The 14,808-nt window shown below is 44.7% G+C and overlaps 2 protein-coding genes across 7 annotated transcripts in view; one reads left to right on the top strand and one right to left on the bottom strand.

Moving 5' to 3' along the window:
• The first annotated feature begins 1,009 nt into the window (after positions 1-1,009).
• Positions 1,010-5,303, top strand: Stbd1 (starch binding domain 1). The gene is made up of 2 exons (XM_090343399.1): positions 1,010-1,254; positions 3,501-5,303. The coding sequence occupies exons 1-2, from the start codon at positions 1,056-1,058 to the stop codon at positions 4,334-4,336; spliced, it is 1,035 nt and encodes a 344-aa protein (XP_090199525.1). The 5' UTR covers positions 1,010-1,055; the 3' UTR covers positions 4,337-5,303.
• A 2,741-nt stretch (positions 5,304-8,044) lies between these two features.
• Positions 8,045-14,808, bottom strand: part of Ccdc158 (coiled-coil domain containing 158) — an 82,418-nt gene continuing 75,654 nt past the window's right edge. The window contains exons 23-25 of one of the 6 annotated variants that reach the window (XM_090343398.1): positions 13,644-13,799; positions 10,430-10,537; positions 8,045-8,205 (exon numbers count right to left, since the gene is read on the bottom strand). In XM_090343398.1, the coding sequence (XP_090199524.1) occupies positions 8,129-8,205; positions 10,430-10,537; positions 13,644-13,799 (341 nt within the window). In that variant the 3' untranslated portion in view covers positions 8,045-8,128. Of the gene's footprint in view, positions 8,206-10,429; positions 10,538-13,531; positions 13,800-14,808 lie in introns of those variants that run through there. The other 5 variants (XM_090343394.1, XM_090343395.1, XM_090343396.1 and 2 more) reach the window with 5 other exon arrangements.

The raw sequence follows: 14,808 nt of genomic DNA, 5'->3' as shown, positions 1-14,808 counted from the left end.
ACTAAAACTGGGAATTGGAGACACGTTTTCTGCACCAAGAAATTTTCCACCTCTCCACGGATACCTGCTTCGTGTTCCGCAATTCAGTCCAATCTGCCACTGCCCACAGGCTTGTCCTGATTGTCCCTACTTTAGAGGCCAGTCCGAATCAGCCTTGCCCTGTAACTGCGAGATCCCAGGACTCCTCTTTTGGGTTTGGTAACCTGTCAGCAACACCAGTCATTGCAATGTGCACCCGACAGGGTGGGTATTTGCCAGCTGTGGCCTCTAGCCATTGGATGTGGGAGTATGGGGATTTCAACTTGAAGTGGGTAGAGCATCATGCCAGCAGAGTGAATTAAGAAATGTGTACAATTCTCTCTCCTCGTGAGGATCAAATTAGATGTATACACTTGGAATGCAATGATTTATGTCAGGCTGCTATTTTTATTAAATGGACTACCCATTTCTTAATAAATACTCCCTGGACAGCATCCATTGGGACAGGTGGTACGCATTTGGCAGCAACCACACATCCTTAAAAGGGGCTGAGGAAGACGCCAGGCCGGGACTGGGCTGGGATGGCTGGCATTTCCGCATGATTGGGTCCTGGGTCAGATCCTTTCGTTTTATAAGGCAGGGAACCTAAGTGCCCTGGCGGGGGAGGGAAGCGTCCCATTAGGTCAGTAGGTTTCTCTGGGTTGGGGCACCGCGCCCGCTGTCCTCTTCACCCCCATCCAAATGTGCTCCCCGTCTCCCTGGTTTCAGGAAGCGCTGAGCCCCTCGGTGGAAGACCCGTGCAGGGCGCGCGGCCGCGGTGCGTTCTCGGGCTCCTGACGCGCAGGACACGGGTGGAACGTGACAGCCACTGGGATCGCAGGGCTGGGAATCTCCGCCTCAGCCGGAGCGGAGGCGGTGCCCGGGGGGCGGGGAGCGAGGCGGGCCGGAGGGCGGAGCCTGGCTCGGGAGGGTCCCCAGCCCGCACCATAAAAGGCTGGAGCAGGCGGGGTGGGCGTGGCTGTCTGGGGGACCGGAGCCTGGGTGCCAAGGCCCGCAGCAGCTTCAGCCTCCCAGCCATGGGCGCCGTGTGGTCCGCTCTGCTGGTCGGAGGGGGCCTGGCGGGAGCGCTTTTCGTGTGGTTGCTTGGGGGCGACCCCGGGGACGCGGAGCCGAAGAAGGGCGCGCCTCCTGGGGAGGCTGCAGCTCCCGGAGGTGGTCAGGTTGGCGGCGGGCTGAGTCCAGGACCGTGCAAGCAGGAGCTGAACACCAAGCCAGGTAATCTCCCTCCCTGGCTGGGCCGGGCAGATCGGCCAGAAGTTTGGAAGTGGAGCGGGAGAGGGGAGAAGCCGCCGTGCGCCCCCGCGGGCGAGCTGCGGGGAGAGGTGGGGGGGGGGGGAGGGTCCGCACACTCCTCATTTTCCCGGCCTGGGAAGGTGTGTGACTCCGGGAAGTGCGGGAGCTGCCCTGGCCGATCCTGGGAGCACCGCACCCAGCCTCCCGAGTCCTCCGCGCCGGGCCCTGAGGGCCTGCTCCTGGGAAACTAGCCCTCCGCCCCGCGGGGCCGGGTGCTCGGCCCGTGGCTGCAGGGGCAACGCCTCCTTACCTAGCCTTGGAGAGGAGGGTTTAGGCGTGGGGACCTCACCACCCTCGTCTGTGACCCCGCAGGAATATGTTCTGAGTTCTGACGCCTCAGTCCGAGCTCCTGTCACCCCACAGTCCTCGCTAGATTTGGGTTTGAGCACTCAGGGCGGTGAGTGCCTTCTGGCTCTCTGGAAGGCAAAGTTCAACTTGAACTCTGGCTGGAGCCGAAGCCCGGAGCTAGCGGTGCTCTGAACTTACAGGTCCTCCCACGTGCCTCCCCACCCCGCGCACAGAATGGCGCAGAGTGGCCGGATCTCCCGGGAAGGACTCTTAATCCGGCACCCATCTCCGATGAACCCTACATTTTAGAGGTTGGGCTGGGCTGGGCAGAGAGCAAGCCCTGGCGCCATACCCTACCTTCCAGTGCCCTTCTTTGGCAAGCTGCCCGCGCTGGACAGCAGCCTGATGGTGAAATGTCATCTGTGGACTTTTATCTTAATGAAGTAGGGTTCATTTGTAACCCCAAGAAAACCTGCAGAGTTAATCTTGTTTCTGAAGGCCAGCATTTGCTGGTGTTCTCTTCCAGCTATACCATTAAATAAAGAAAACTGAAACAAGGCCGCCTCCTTCTCCATACTTCTGTATGGACAGTAGATTCCAGTCTTTTAGGGAGATATCTGGACAGCCAGGAAGGTGGCTAACAAATCTTGAGTCTGTCTGGGGTTGGAGTGCCATGCGTGGGCCTGTGCATGGGCCTGTGCATGTATGCATGGCAGTGCACGTGCTAGGACTTGAACTCAGGGCCTGAGCACTGTCCCTTAACTCTTGCTCATGGCTAGCATTCTACCACTTAAAACCACTCCTCCAAGTTTTGTTGTTATTGTGGTTTTAATGGTCTTAATTGGAGATTAAGAGTCTCTGGGAGGTTTATCTTTTTTTTTTTTTTTTTCACTGTCATAGGGCTTGAACTCTCTGGACCTGGGCTTTGTCCTTGAGCTCTTCAGCTCTACCCCTTGAGCCACAGCTCTAGGTTTTCTGGTGGTTAGTTGGAGATAAGAGTCCTGGATTTTTGTGCTCTGGGCTGGCTTTGAATCGTAATCCTTTGATCTCAGCCTCCTGAGTAGCTAGGATTATAGTCACAGCCACCTCACCCGGCTAAGAGGCTTATCTTTGTGATTGTTCTTGGTGTACTACGTGAAGGTATTTCTTTTTTCTTTCCCCCTTAAAGTTTATCTCCTGTTTCTACCGTATCTGACTTTGGTACCTAGTTAGTACATTGTATATGCGTTTATTTGTGTATTTGAAAACGGGAAGGTAAGGGAAAAACAAGATGAGTGGGAGGGGCAAGGGGAGGGAAAGTAGGAGAAAAACATGGGAAGGGTAACCGTGTTCAAGAAGTAATGTACTATCAGATGAATCTAACTGTGAGCCCTCTGTATATCACCCCAACAATAAATTTAAAAAAATGTGAAAAGAGGCAACTGAAAAAAACATTTCTAGGACGTTTTCCCCCCAGGGTGGTTTTGAGTCACACTGTTCTAACTTACCTACTAGCCTGAGACTGATGCCTGCCCTAATGGCATTTCTTTTGAGTACTGGAATAATTTTTGGAGGAGTAGGATAGCTATGCAAGCCTTTGTTCCACAGTTTTGGCTTGTGCTTTTTAGTCCTGAAATTGAACTCAGGGCCTTGTGCACAATACTTTCTCTACCACTGAGTTCAGTCCCTGGAGAGCAATTTTTGATGAGCCAAGCTGTTTGACTTGGCTGCATGCTAGCATGGCCTGGACAGTGAGATTGAGGGCAGGTTTACAGTTGGACCTTGACAACTTGCCACTTCCTTTATTCTGGTGCAATGCTATTCTTGGATTTGCTCTGGCTGTAGGATATGCATACATACTCTTTTGTGACTGAACATTAGTATATGTTTTTTTCCCTTAGAGCATCTGCAAGAAAGCAATGGACATTTGATTTCTGCAAGCAAAGGCCCGGATAACCTGCAGGAAGCCACGTGGGCCCAGCAGAATCTGTGTGAAGTGGATGGGGACACTGCAAGACAACGTGGCACTGCTGCACAGATTATAGACACACGCTCGCCAGCTACCTCTGAGACGGGTAACTCTGCACGTCACTCTGCAGCTTTGAGGAATGAAAGCCATGAATCTCATGGAGAAGAATGGAGTATCCAGAAAGGACAAGTGACGCCTGCTACTGCACCTACATGTTTTGGAAAGAAGGTGTCCTCTAGTGACCTGCCTATGGACGTAGTTGAGGGAGTGAGCCTGGCACAGCTGGAAAGTCAGGCCCCAACTAACCAGGAGGACTGGGAAGTGGTATCTAGGCATTCATCCTGGGGGGACATTGGCTTAGGTGGCAGTCTTGAGTCTTCTGGGGTAAACCTGAGTCAGGGAATGGACTGTGACAGCCCTTGTGTGGAATTGAGAGGTCGGGAAGCAGATGGGAAGGTCAGGCCTTTGGAGCCTCAGCAGGTCAGCATTGGGTTCCAGGTTCATTACAACACAGCCACCTGTGCCCAATTCCTTGCAGTGACTGGAGACCACCAGAGTCTTGGGGGATGGAAGACGTACATTCCACTCCACGACCACAAGGATGGGTTCTGGTCCCATTCTCTTTTCCTGCCAGCAGATACAGTGGTGGAATGGAAGTTTGTGTTGGTGGAGAATGGGGAAATTACACGCTGGGAAGAATGCAGCAATAGACTTCTAGAAACTGGCCATGAGGATAAGATGGTTCATAGATGGTGGGGGATTCATTGAGTTAGTTGGCAGAGTACTGGAGAGACTACACCAGAATGTGGTACACGGAGAATAATTTAAAATGAGGACAACTCCAAATTTAGCCATCAAGAGTTGCTTCAAAGTTGCTAGTGGCTTTTATCTAATGGGTAGATATATGTATTTGTAGATAATGCTGCAGCAGTGTGGACTTTTTTTTCCCCTCAAGGCACTGACTGGGTTGGTCTGTGCTGATATGCACGTCTTTTCTTTAGGGCTTCAACCTCTTAAGGGCGTTATCTGGCCAGGTAGTGTGGTGAATCGTGGAAGCTAACAGGCTACCTGAGTACAGACTTGAGTTCTTAGGGCTCCTGGTTTAGGTTCTAGGGAGTAAAATAGACGCACTGAAAAAGAGCTGGGGAAATGCTCTTTACTACAAGCATATTTTGCTTTTTAAAAGTAGTCAGTTACTATTACCTGGTGATTGGTAAGCATCTGTGGCAATGCCTGAGACTCCACTGGTTTTTGTTTGGTTTTACCTCCTGTGTAAGAGTTAGCAGAGGCAACTACTTCAATCTTAGTGGCCTAAGGCTGATATGGAAACAGAGCTGTATCTGGGTGGGTCTTCTAGGCAGTCATGGGCCAAGCCCAAGAGGAATGGAATCAGAATGGGGTTGGGTTATGGTCCAGTGTGGCCTGAAGGATGGCTCTTTGTAGACTGGTCCCGGGTGGCTCCAGTGAGGGACACATCCATCATTTCCCATGGGAGCCCTTGTAGGACAATCTCTGTGCCCTCACCTCAGCACCCACGAGGACTCCACACATGGACTGTCCTCCAGCAACTCTTGTCCCTGTCACTGCCTTCCCTTTCCTTTCATGCTAGTAGCTGTAACCTGGTGATAAAGTTATGTAGAACTGTGATACAGAAGCCCATCCATCCTTGCTCTGAGAAGAAATAAATGGTTAAGTTATATCTGAACAAATAATAAAACCTGAGCTATTAAATGTCTTTATTAAATGTCTTCATTATCTGTCTCAGGATTATAGTTATCCAGATGTCCAATAAAATAGTACATGTAGTATTATACATAGAGAAAAAGCAAATGTTAGAAATGACGTAAGAAGCTGAGCTCTGCTGGCTCACGTGTATGTATAATCCTAGTTACTCAGGAGGCTGAGATCGGAGGATCACAGTTTAAAGCCAGGCCAGGCAGAAAAGTCCCCCAAAGTCTCTTCTCTCCAATTAGCCATTTAAAAACGGGAAGTGGGATCCAGGTGCAGTGCCTATAATCCTAGCTACTCAGGAGGCTGAGATCTGAGGGTTGCAGTTCAAAGCCAGCCCAGGCATTTAAGTCTGGGAGACTCTTATCCCCAATTAACCACTAGAAGATCCGGAAGTGGCCCTGTGGCCCAAGGGGTAGTGTAGTAGTCTTGAGCTGGAATTCAGGGACAGTGCCCAGGGTGAGTTCAAGCCCCATGACTGACCAAAAAACAAAAAATTGGAAATGGCCCTGTGGCTCAAAGTGGTAGAGCACTATCCTTAAGCAAAAGAGCTTAAGGGCAGCACCCAGCCCCTGACCAACAACAAAATTGTATAAGAAGACATAAAAAAGCTTCCTCCTCCCTTTGGGAAAAAATTTAGAATATTTATTTTAAAGCTTAGCTATGCTTAGAAGGGGATTTTAGCATATCTGATCTTGCAAATAAACCTTATGTATTAATACCACTTTTTATAAGTATAGAATTGCTAAGATGGTCTTTACTGAAAAGAAGCTAAACCTTAGCTAAACCCAGCCTTAGGAAATCTTAGGAAGGGCTACCTGATGTGGCAGTATACACTGTGCCCATGAGAACTGCTGAGGCTATCTGCTATTATGTGAACAGTTTGCTGTTAATGCAGAGTATTCCTATGAGGAAAAATAAAGAAAAACAATTTCAATAAAAATCCCTTGATAGGGGGACAGGAGTTTGGCCTACCATGTACGAAAACCCGATTCCTTGGTACTACATACATAGAAAAAAAAGCTGGGTGTGGTGCTGTGACTCAAGTGGAAGAGCTTCAGCCTTGAGAAAGTCCAAGGATAGTGATGAGGCTGAGTTCAAACCCAGGACTGGCCAAAAAACCCTTAATAGGATACTACCCGTAGCCACTTTATTATTGTCTGATGAAATAAAAGTTAAACCCACTAAAGGGGGTACTGATTCTGCTGTGATGGTATGTCTGTCCTCAATCTTATCTGCTGGATAGGAGTGACAGCTGCAGTGAACAGACCAGTCATACAGGCAACAGACAGACTTCTTCTTGGACCCAGCAGGGGGTCTTAATAGCAGAGAAATAGCACCGCAGGTTCTCTTCTACCTTGTGGTGCTACCATCCTCCAAAACCTCCCAAGTGGCTGCATCAGACAGGGGGAGGCAGGAAAGTGAGACATATCACAAATACCTATTATTGCCTTTGATCTGCCTCTCGGCTTCCATTCAACTAGTGACTGAACAGTGGGGACGGCTCTAGATAAAGGGAGGGATTGTGCAGCAGGCCCCCTCTTGCCTGGCAGCTGTGATTTCCAACAGCTCTGAACTAGGGGGCAGGAGCACATTTTTGTTTTTTGGATGGCTAGTTGTTGACCACATTGCCTCTGATATTTTGGCATCATAAACTATCTGTCTTGTAGATCATTCATCTATACACATGTTTACATTTATCAAAATCCAATCAAGGCAGAGTGAATTAATAATCTAGAAGTTACCAGCTTACTTGCTATCCTTGAGCCAAGCCCAACTTCCCATTTTCTTGAGATTAAGTGGAGATAAGAGTCTCAGGCCCTTTTGCTGTTCATTCCTCCTGAGTAGCTAGGATTACAGGCGTGAGCCACCCCACCCATGGAGACTTCTGAAAATTTTGAGATGTGATTACTCACTGATATTGACAGAAGAAATAGTGAGTTCAAGGTCATGAGAGGAAACCCCTGTCCCGGTGCTGGAGTTTGTCCTTCTATTCTTGGCATTACACCATTCATTGGCATGTGGGCCAGAATGCAGCGCTTTGCTAAAGACTTTCTAAGCTGGAAAAAATGCCGGTTGAGCAGGACACTGACGACATCTGCAATCCTAGCTACTCGGGGCGGAGACTGGGAGAATCAGTTCAACGTTAGCCCAGGCAGAAAGTCTTAGAATCTATCTCCATTTAATTAACACAATTCTGGGCTGAAAGCGTGGCTGAAATGGTGGCCCCCAAAACTATGAAAGAAGTGAGAGTGAGTGTGAAGCTCTGAGTTCAAGCCCCACTATAGACAACAACAACAAAAGACTGTCTTAGCTCTAGTAAAGATAATTTTAAAAAATATAATTGTTCTAACAGACTAGAATTAACCTTAATACCTTATAATGTATGAACAGTTGCAAATCTAGCTAGGATTTTTTGTGTTTTCCCTCTCTTTTTCTTTCTTTCTCCCCAACCCCCCCCTAGCCCCCCCAGTCCTGGGCCTTGAACTCAGAGCCTGAGTACTGTCTAAGCTGCTTTTGCTCAAGGCTAGCACTCTACCACTTGAGCCACAGTACCACTTCTGGGTTTTTTCTGTTGATATGGTACTAAGGAATCTAACCCAGGGCTTCTGCATGCTAGGCAAGCACCCCCATTCCCACATTCCCAGCCACACTAGTATTTTTTGAAGTTTACGTTGAGAGTATTCAAAAACAGTTTATTTCAAAATAGTTTACAGGACAGGGTATCTTTTATTAAATTTTGACATAAAAAGAAAAAAGTACACAGGGCATATAAGTAACACCACAATAAATCAGGTACCCTCCCTCTGCAAAGAACAGGCAAGCAACCCATCATTTTAGCAACATTTTTTCTTGGTCTTTCACTTTCTGAATCCTCTTTTCTTGATTTCTGATCATTGAAGACATTGCTGAAAATGTTGACAAAATAAGTTAGAGTAGCAAAATCTACTTAGGGTTTAAACTCCATTATGTACTTTTAAAAATAAAATGTTAGGATATAAATGAGATTTGCTTCCTTACCTCTCTTTATAAACAATACTATTTTAAATCCTCTTATGCATTTGCACCACCATTTTTTTTCCTAAAATAAACTGCTGAAACTAATTTCTAGCTCGAATGTTACATATGTTTAAGGACAGGGTTGGGGTTTTTTTTTGGCAGGGGGGAGTTGCTAGGATTGAATCTAGGGTTGTGTGCATATAGGCAAGAGCTCTGTCACTGTACATCTAATAGATGCTCCCAAAATTCTCTCCAAAAATATTTTTTTCAGTATTCTAAGAAATATCTTTGGGCTGGGAGTATGGCCTAGCAATAGAGTGCTTGTTTAGCATGCATTAAGCCCTGGGTTTGATTCTAGGTACAACATACACAGAAAAAGCTGGAAGTGGTGCTGTGGCTCAAGTTGTAGAGTACTAGCCTTGAGAAAGCTCAAGGACAGTGCCCAGGCCATTAGTTCAAACACCAGGACAATACTTCCCCCTTTACCTAACAACTCTAGGGACAGAAAGCTGGACTAAAAATAATGGTTGCCCTTCAAATTAGTATCTCTCTGGCAAAGACTCCTAAATCACAGTTTAAGTTAGAAAAGTATGCAACAGGTTGGGAGTTGGCCTAGTGGTAGAGTGCTTGCCTAGTATGCAGGAAGACCTCGTTTGATTCCTCAGTATCACATACATATAAAAACCCGGAAGTGGTACTGTGGCTCAAGATCATTAGCCTTGAGAAAGCCCAAGGTCAGTGCTCAGTTCTGGAAAAACTAAACAAAACAAAACAACAAAAAAGCAAACAAAAGTGTGAGTGCAATGGCTCATGCCTGTAACCCCTACTACTCAGGAGGCTGAGATCTGAGGATCAAGGTTCAAAGCCAGCCTGAGCACAAAGGGACTTGAGACTCTTATCTCCAATTTATCTAGGGCACTAAAGTCTGTAAGACTCTTATCTCCAATTTACCACTAGAAAACGGGAAGTGGCTCTATGGCTCAAGGGCTAGGGAAGTAGCCTTGAGCTGAAGAGCTCTGGGATAGCACCCAGGCCCAGAGTTCAAGCCCCATGACCGACAACAACAACAACAGCAAACAAACAAGAAAAATCCAGAAGTGGTGCTGTGGCTCAAGTGGTAGGGTTCTAGACTTGAGAAAGCTCAAGGATACTACTCAGGCCCTGAGTTTAAGCCTCAGAACTGGCAAAAAAAAAAAAAAAAAAAAAAAGAAAAGAAAAGAAAGAAAAGAAAAGAAAGCATGCAACAAGATAATCACCCATGTCTTCTGTACTTAGGATTTATACTCTAAAAAGCTACCAGTCATCAGCAGATTGAAACAGATTATCATCCATGGCTTTAGTATATTTTTTCCTTTTTTTTTTTTTTGCTGGTCCTGGGCTTGAGCTCAGGGCCTGAGCACTGTCCTTGGACTTTCTCAAGGCTAGAACTCTACTACTTGAGCCTCAGCACCACTTCTGGCTTTTTTTTTTTTTTTCTATGTATGTGGTACTAAGGAATCAAACCCAGGTCTTCATGCATGCTAGGTAAGCACTCTACCACTAGGCCAAACTCCTGGCCTGGCTTTAGTATTTTTTGAAATCACTTATCTTGTAATTCTTTTTTTGTTTTCCAGTCCTGGGGCTTGAACTCAGGTCCTGAGCACTGTCCTTGGGCTTTCTCAGGACTAGCTCTCTACCCCTTGAGCCACAGACTACTTGTAGTTTTTCTATGTATGTGGCCCAGGGGAATCGAACCTGGGTCTGTGCATGCTAGGCAAGCACTCTACTACTAGGTTACACTCCTGGCCCTTATTTTGTAATTTTGTGTTTCATTCATTGGGTAGCATGGTCTCTTATAACACTATGTTAATTTAAATTTTGAGGAAGCTAAATACTTTAACATTTTGTATTCTGATAAAAGCATTGTCATTTTATCCTGGCTAAAATCACATGAATGAGTTTTAGAGTAATGGGGACAGAAGTGTTGGTTGGTCAGCAGGATATCACCATTGGTTAAGGTCATCCCTTCAGCTAAGGTTTCTGAATTGCTAATTCAATACCTTGCTCAGTCTACAGATAGAAGACCTAACCTGAGGGGAAGGGAAGGGAAATATTCTTATGAATGAAAAGACTGCTCCCAAAACTGCACTGTACCTTGGTTTTTCATCTGTAAATCTTCTACCAGGGTTTGCAAGCTTTCCAGTCTGTTCTGAAGTTTCCTGCATGTTTTTCCTGTTGTTTCTACTGGCGGAGACTGTGAATCTATTAGAAAATTGCTTAGCTGTGATATTAAAAGTCTATCTGCTACTTCTTTTTAGAAATCATTCAATCCAATTACATATTAAACAATTTTCCATTCATTTATTTACTTGAAAGTCTCTTTCTATGTAGCTCGGGCTGGCCTCAAACATTCTTCCTGCCTTAGCCTCCTGAATACTGGAAAATTTCCTTTAAAATAAAACTTTCAAGTACTATTTTCAGTTTAATTGTTTCCTGTTTACTATCTAATTTTATTTACTATTAACCCCAGTGCAATGCTAGCTTCTTCAATACTAGCTACTTCAAATTTAATTTAAACATTCTCTATTGATCAGCTTTTTTTTTTTTTTTTTGTGGGTCATGGGGCTTGAACTTGACCAGGGCACTATCTCTGCGCTCTTCAGCTCAAGGCTACTGCCCTACCACTGGAACCACAGCCCCATTTCCCATTTTCTAGTCATTAATTGGAGATAAGAGTCTCTTGGTCTTATGCCAGGGCTGGCTTTGAACTGCAGTCCTCAGATCTCAGCTTCCTGAGCAGTTAGGATTACTGGCAAGAGCTACCACACCTGGCTTTTTTTCTTTCTTTCTTTCTTTCTTTCTTTCTTTCTTTCTTTCTTTCTTTCTCTCTCTCTCTCTCTCTCTCTCTCTCTCTCTCTCTCTCTCTCTCTCTCTCTCTCTCTCTCTCTCTTCTTTCTTCCTTTCTTTTTTAATAGCAAACTTAAGTAGTTCTATTAGCCTAGGGTCTGAAAGAGCAGAATCGACTTCAGACACTGGCACCATTGTTTTTTCTTTGTTTGATTTTTGTTTTTGTTTTTGCCTTTGTTTTTGGTAGGTCATGGGGCTTGAACTCTGGGCCTGGGCACTGTTCCTGAGCTCTTTAGCGCAAGGTTACTGCCCTACCCCTGGAGCCACAACCCCACTTCCCATCTTCTAGTTATTAATTAGAGATAAGAATCTCAGGTTCTTTTGTGCCCAAGCTGGCTTTGAACTGTGATCCTCAGATCTCAGCCTTCTGAGTACCTAGGATTACAGGCGTGGATCATCACGCCCGGCTACTGGCACCTTTGTTAACTGTGTGAGACCAGTGCCCATGCCCTAGTTGTTGACACCTGAATGAAGACAGCATTGTATGAGACAGCTGAATAAGTGTTAACATGCCTTAGGAAAACTACTGTAAATGTGAAGAGCCTAGAGACACGAATGTTATTCTCTAGTGAATATGTTAGATCCTCAATTTCTAAAAATACTTGATTGACAATCTGCAGATTTCACTTTGGATCTTAGCTTCTGACTAGCTAAATAATCTTGACAATATTTTTCTGGAGGCTCATTTTCCTATCCTGCATTATCTTTTCCATTTAATATGACAGATGATAAAAGAAATTAATTCAAGAGAATAAGATATACTTTTTTAGAACTGGTCTTAGCATGAAAAGTATAAAACATGAAGACTGTTTGGGATCTGACCATAGCAGGAAAAATAATAATGCCAGGCTATTATGTAAGTAGGTAAATAAGATGACAAGCAACATTGCTCTATTCCTGTAGTAATTATTTGTGCTGATAGGCAAATCATTCCACTGTTTACAATGTTAAAAGTATTAAGCAGTTTAGGAACATAGCTGTCCAAATAATAATAAATAGGAAGATGGACTTACAATGTGATTCTGATTTTCATATATTTTTGGGATCTAGAAGTCTGTATGACATAAAAAAACTAAAGTAATCGAGGTAAGGCTGAATCTAATTAATTTCCCCAATCTGGTTAATTTCCAAGAATTTTATATGTGGCCTGGCAATTCAAGAAGTATATTTCAGTAGTCAGCAGATTGACTTCAATAAAGGAAAGCTGTTATGCTGTTTGACTCAAAAGAATTTTAAGCCAGGTGAGGTGGGGGTGAGGTGGGGAGGGTGGCTCATGCCTGTAATCCTAACCACTCAGGAGGCTAAGATCTGAGGATCAAGATTCAAAGCCAGTCCAAGCACTAAAGAATGTGAGACTCATCTTCAATTAACCAGTGGAAAACGGAAGTGAGACTATGGCTCCAGGGGTAGGGTGGTAGCCTTAAGTTGAAGAGCTCAGAAACAACACCCATGCCCACAGTTCAAGCCCCATAACCACCACCACCACCAAAAAAAAAAAAAAAAAAAGTATAAGAACTTCACAATGATGTGACAACTGTCTGGTTTATCCTTTGCCAATGGGAAAGATGGCATAAGAGCACTAGACTGGTTTGGCCATTGTCATACATGCCGGGAAACATTTCAAGTCCAATTTAACTTGTTTGTATTTAACATGGTGTATTTATCAGGCACTTACTCCAACTCAATTTATCTTTTCCATCTACATAACAAATAAACTTAATTTTTACTGTGTGCCAGTAAACTCGAGCTGCTCAAGGCTGGTGTTCCACTTGAATCACAAAAAGCCATTTCTGGCTTTTTTGGTAGTAAATTGGGAGTTAAGAGACTCATAGCCTTTACTGCCAAAGCTAGTTTTGGACCAGGATATTCAGATCTCAGTCTCCTGAGTAAGATTATATGTGTGAGCCACCAGTGCTCAAATTGATCTTAAAAAAAGTAAATAAGAAAATTTTGATGAGTTTATAGACATTTGCAACTACTAAGGCAGAAACAGAAGTACAACAAGGCAACAAGGCAACAAGGGAGAAAAGCCACAGCATTTAAAAGATCCAAAGTCTTAAAATAGAGGAAACTAGTTCATTTATATCAAAGAAAAATAACATATTTACATATAGCACCTATATTGTTACTGAGGCTTGGATGCATGTATACAACAGCTGTTTTATTGTAGTAAGACCATAAAAAATTACATCAATTAACACCTCCTACCTAAAAACTTCATACAGAGCTGGTGTGGTGATGTCTACCTATAAGATCCCAGCACTCAAGAAGCTGAGGCAGAAGAATTTGAGAATGAGGTAAGGCTGAGCTACATAGTAAGATAGTGCCTGCCTCAGAAAATCAATATCCATGTTAACCAAAGAACAGCCTGCTAATGTTAGTAATTGTTTCTAGGAAAGAAACTATAATTCATCAGAAAAAGAAATCAATTAACCCATCAACAACATCAACTCATTCTGACCTTTAACAGAATCAGGCGAATGAATAGGCTTAGTAGATCTGTATTGTGATGTGGATCCAACTGAATCTTCAGCTGAACTTGTCAGGAGTGAATGAACTGGAGACTTTTTAGGAGAAGTGAAGGAACGAGTAGCTGAGTTTTTCACAGATGGGCTTACTAAAATATTTTCAAGAACAAAAGTAAAAAGACTGAGTTAATTAGAAATCATATACTGCATCTTTCAAAAATGACAACTTTTATGAGAAAATGAGCCCAGTGATGGAGTTGGGAGGAGAGAGGAATGTTCTGGCAAATATCCAAGTTTTCAAGTTAGACATGAAAGGGTTGTTAAGCCTTATGCGATAATTCATCTCTGTGGACACCTTGATAGGGCTGAGAGATGGCAAGAAAAGTGGTAGCCTGGCTGGGAAAGCCTGTGAGATTTTCATCTTCACTAAACTTCCAAAAAAGCTAGAAGTGGAGTTGTGGCTCAAATTGTAGAGCAGTAGCTTTGAGCAAAAGAAGTTCAGGGACAGTGCCCAGACCCTGAGTTCAAACTCCAGGACCAACACAAGAAGACGAAAGGAGAAGAAAGAAGAAGAAAGGAGGAGGAGGAGGAGGAAGAGGAAGAGAAGGAGGAGGAGGAGGAGGAGGAGGAGGAGGAGGAGGAAGAGAAGAGGAAGAGGAAGAAGAGAAGAAGAGGAAGAAGAGGAAGAAAATCAAGGAAGACCACGGCTCCAGGCTCCTGTGGCTCACACCTGTAATCCTAGCTATTCAGGAGGCTGAGATCTGAGGATCAAGGTTCAAAGCCAGCCCAGGCACAAAAGGACATGGGACTCTTATTTCCAGTTAACCTCTAGAAAATGGAAAGTGGGGCTTGGCTCAAGGATAGGGTGGTGGCCTGGAGCTGAAGAGCTCAGGGACAGTACCCAGGCCCAGGGGTAGGGCATGCTAACCTTGAGCTGAAGAGATTAGGGATAGCACCCAGGCTAAGTTCAAGACCCATGACCCACAAAAAAAAAAGAAAAAAGAAAATTAAGGAAGAGGAGGATAGGAAGGGGGAAGAGGGAGAAGAAGAAGAAGAAAAAAAGGAAAACAGGAAAACAAGGCATTTTACATTTAAATGGCAATATTTAAACTTATGTTGATATATAAACTTGTTCAACCACTCTGGAAAGCAATATGG

Source organism: Megascapheus bottae, chromosome 13 (genome assembly GCF_031878675.1).
Source record: "Megascapheus bottae isolate mThoBot1 chromosome 13, mThoBot2.hap1, whole genome shotgun sequence".
In the NCBI taxonomy this organism is placed as follows: domain Eukaryota; kingdom Metazoa; phylum Chordata; class Mammalia; order Rodentia; family Geomyidae; genus Megascapheus; species Megascapheus bottae.
Note: the sequence above shows the minus strand (reverse complement) of the source record. Positions and strands in the feature narration are given on the sequence as shown.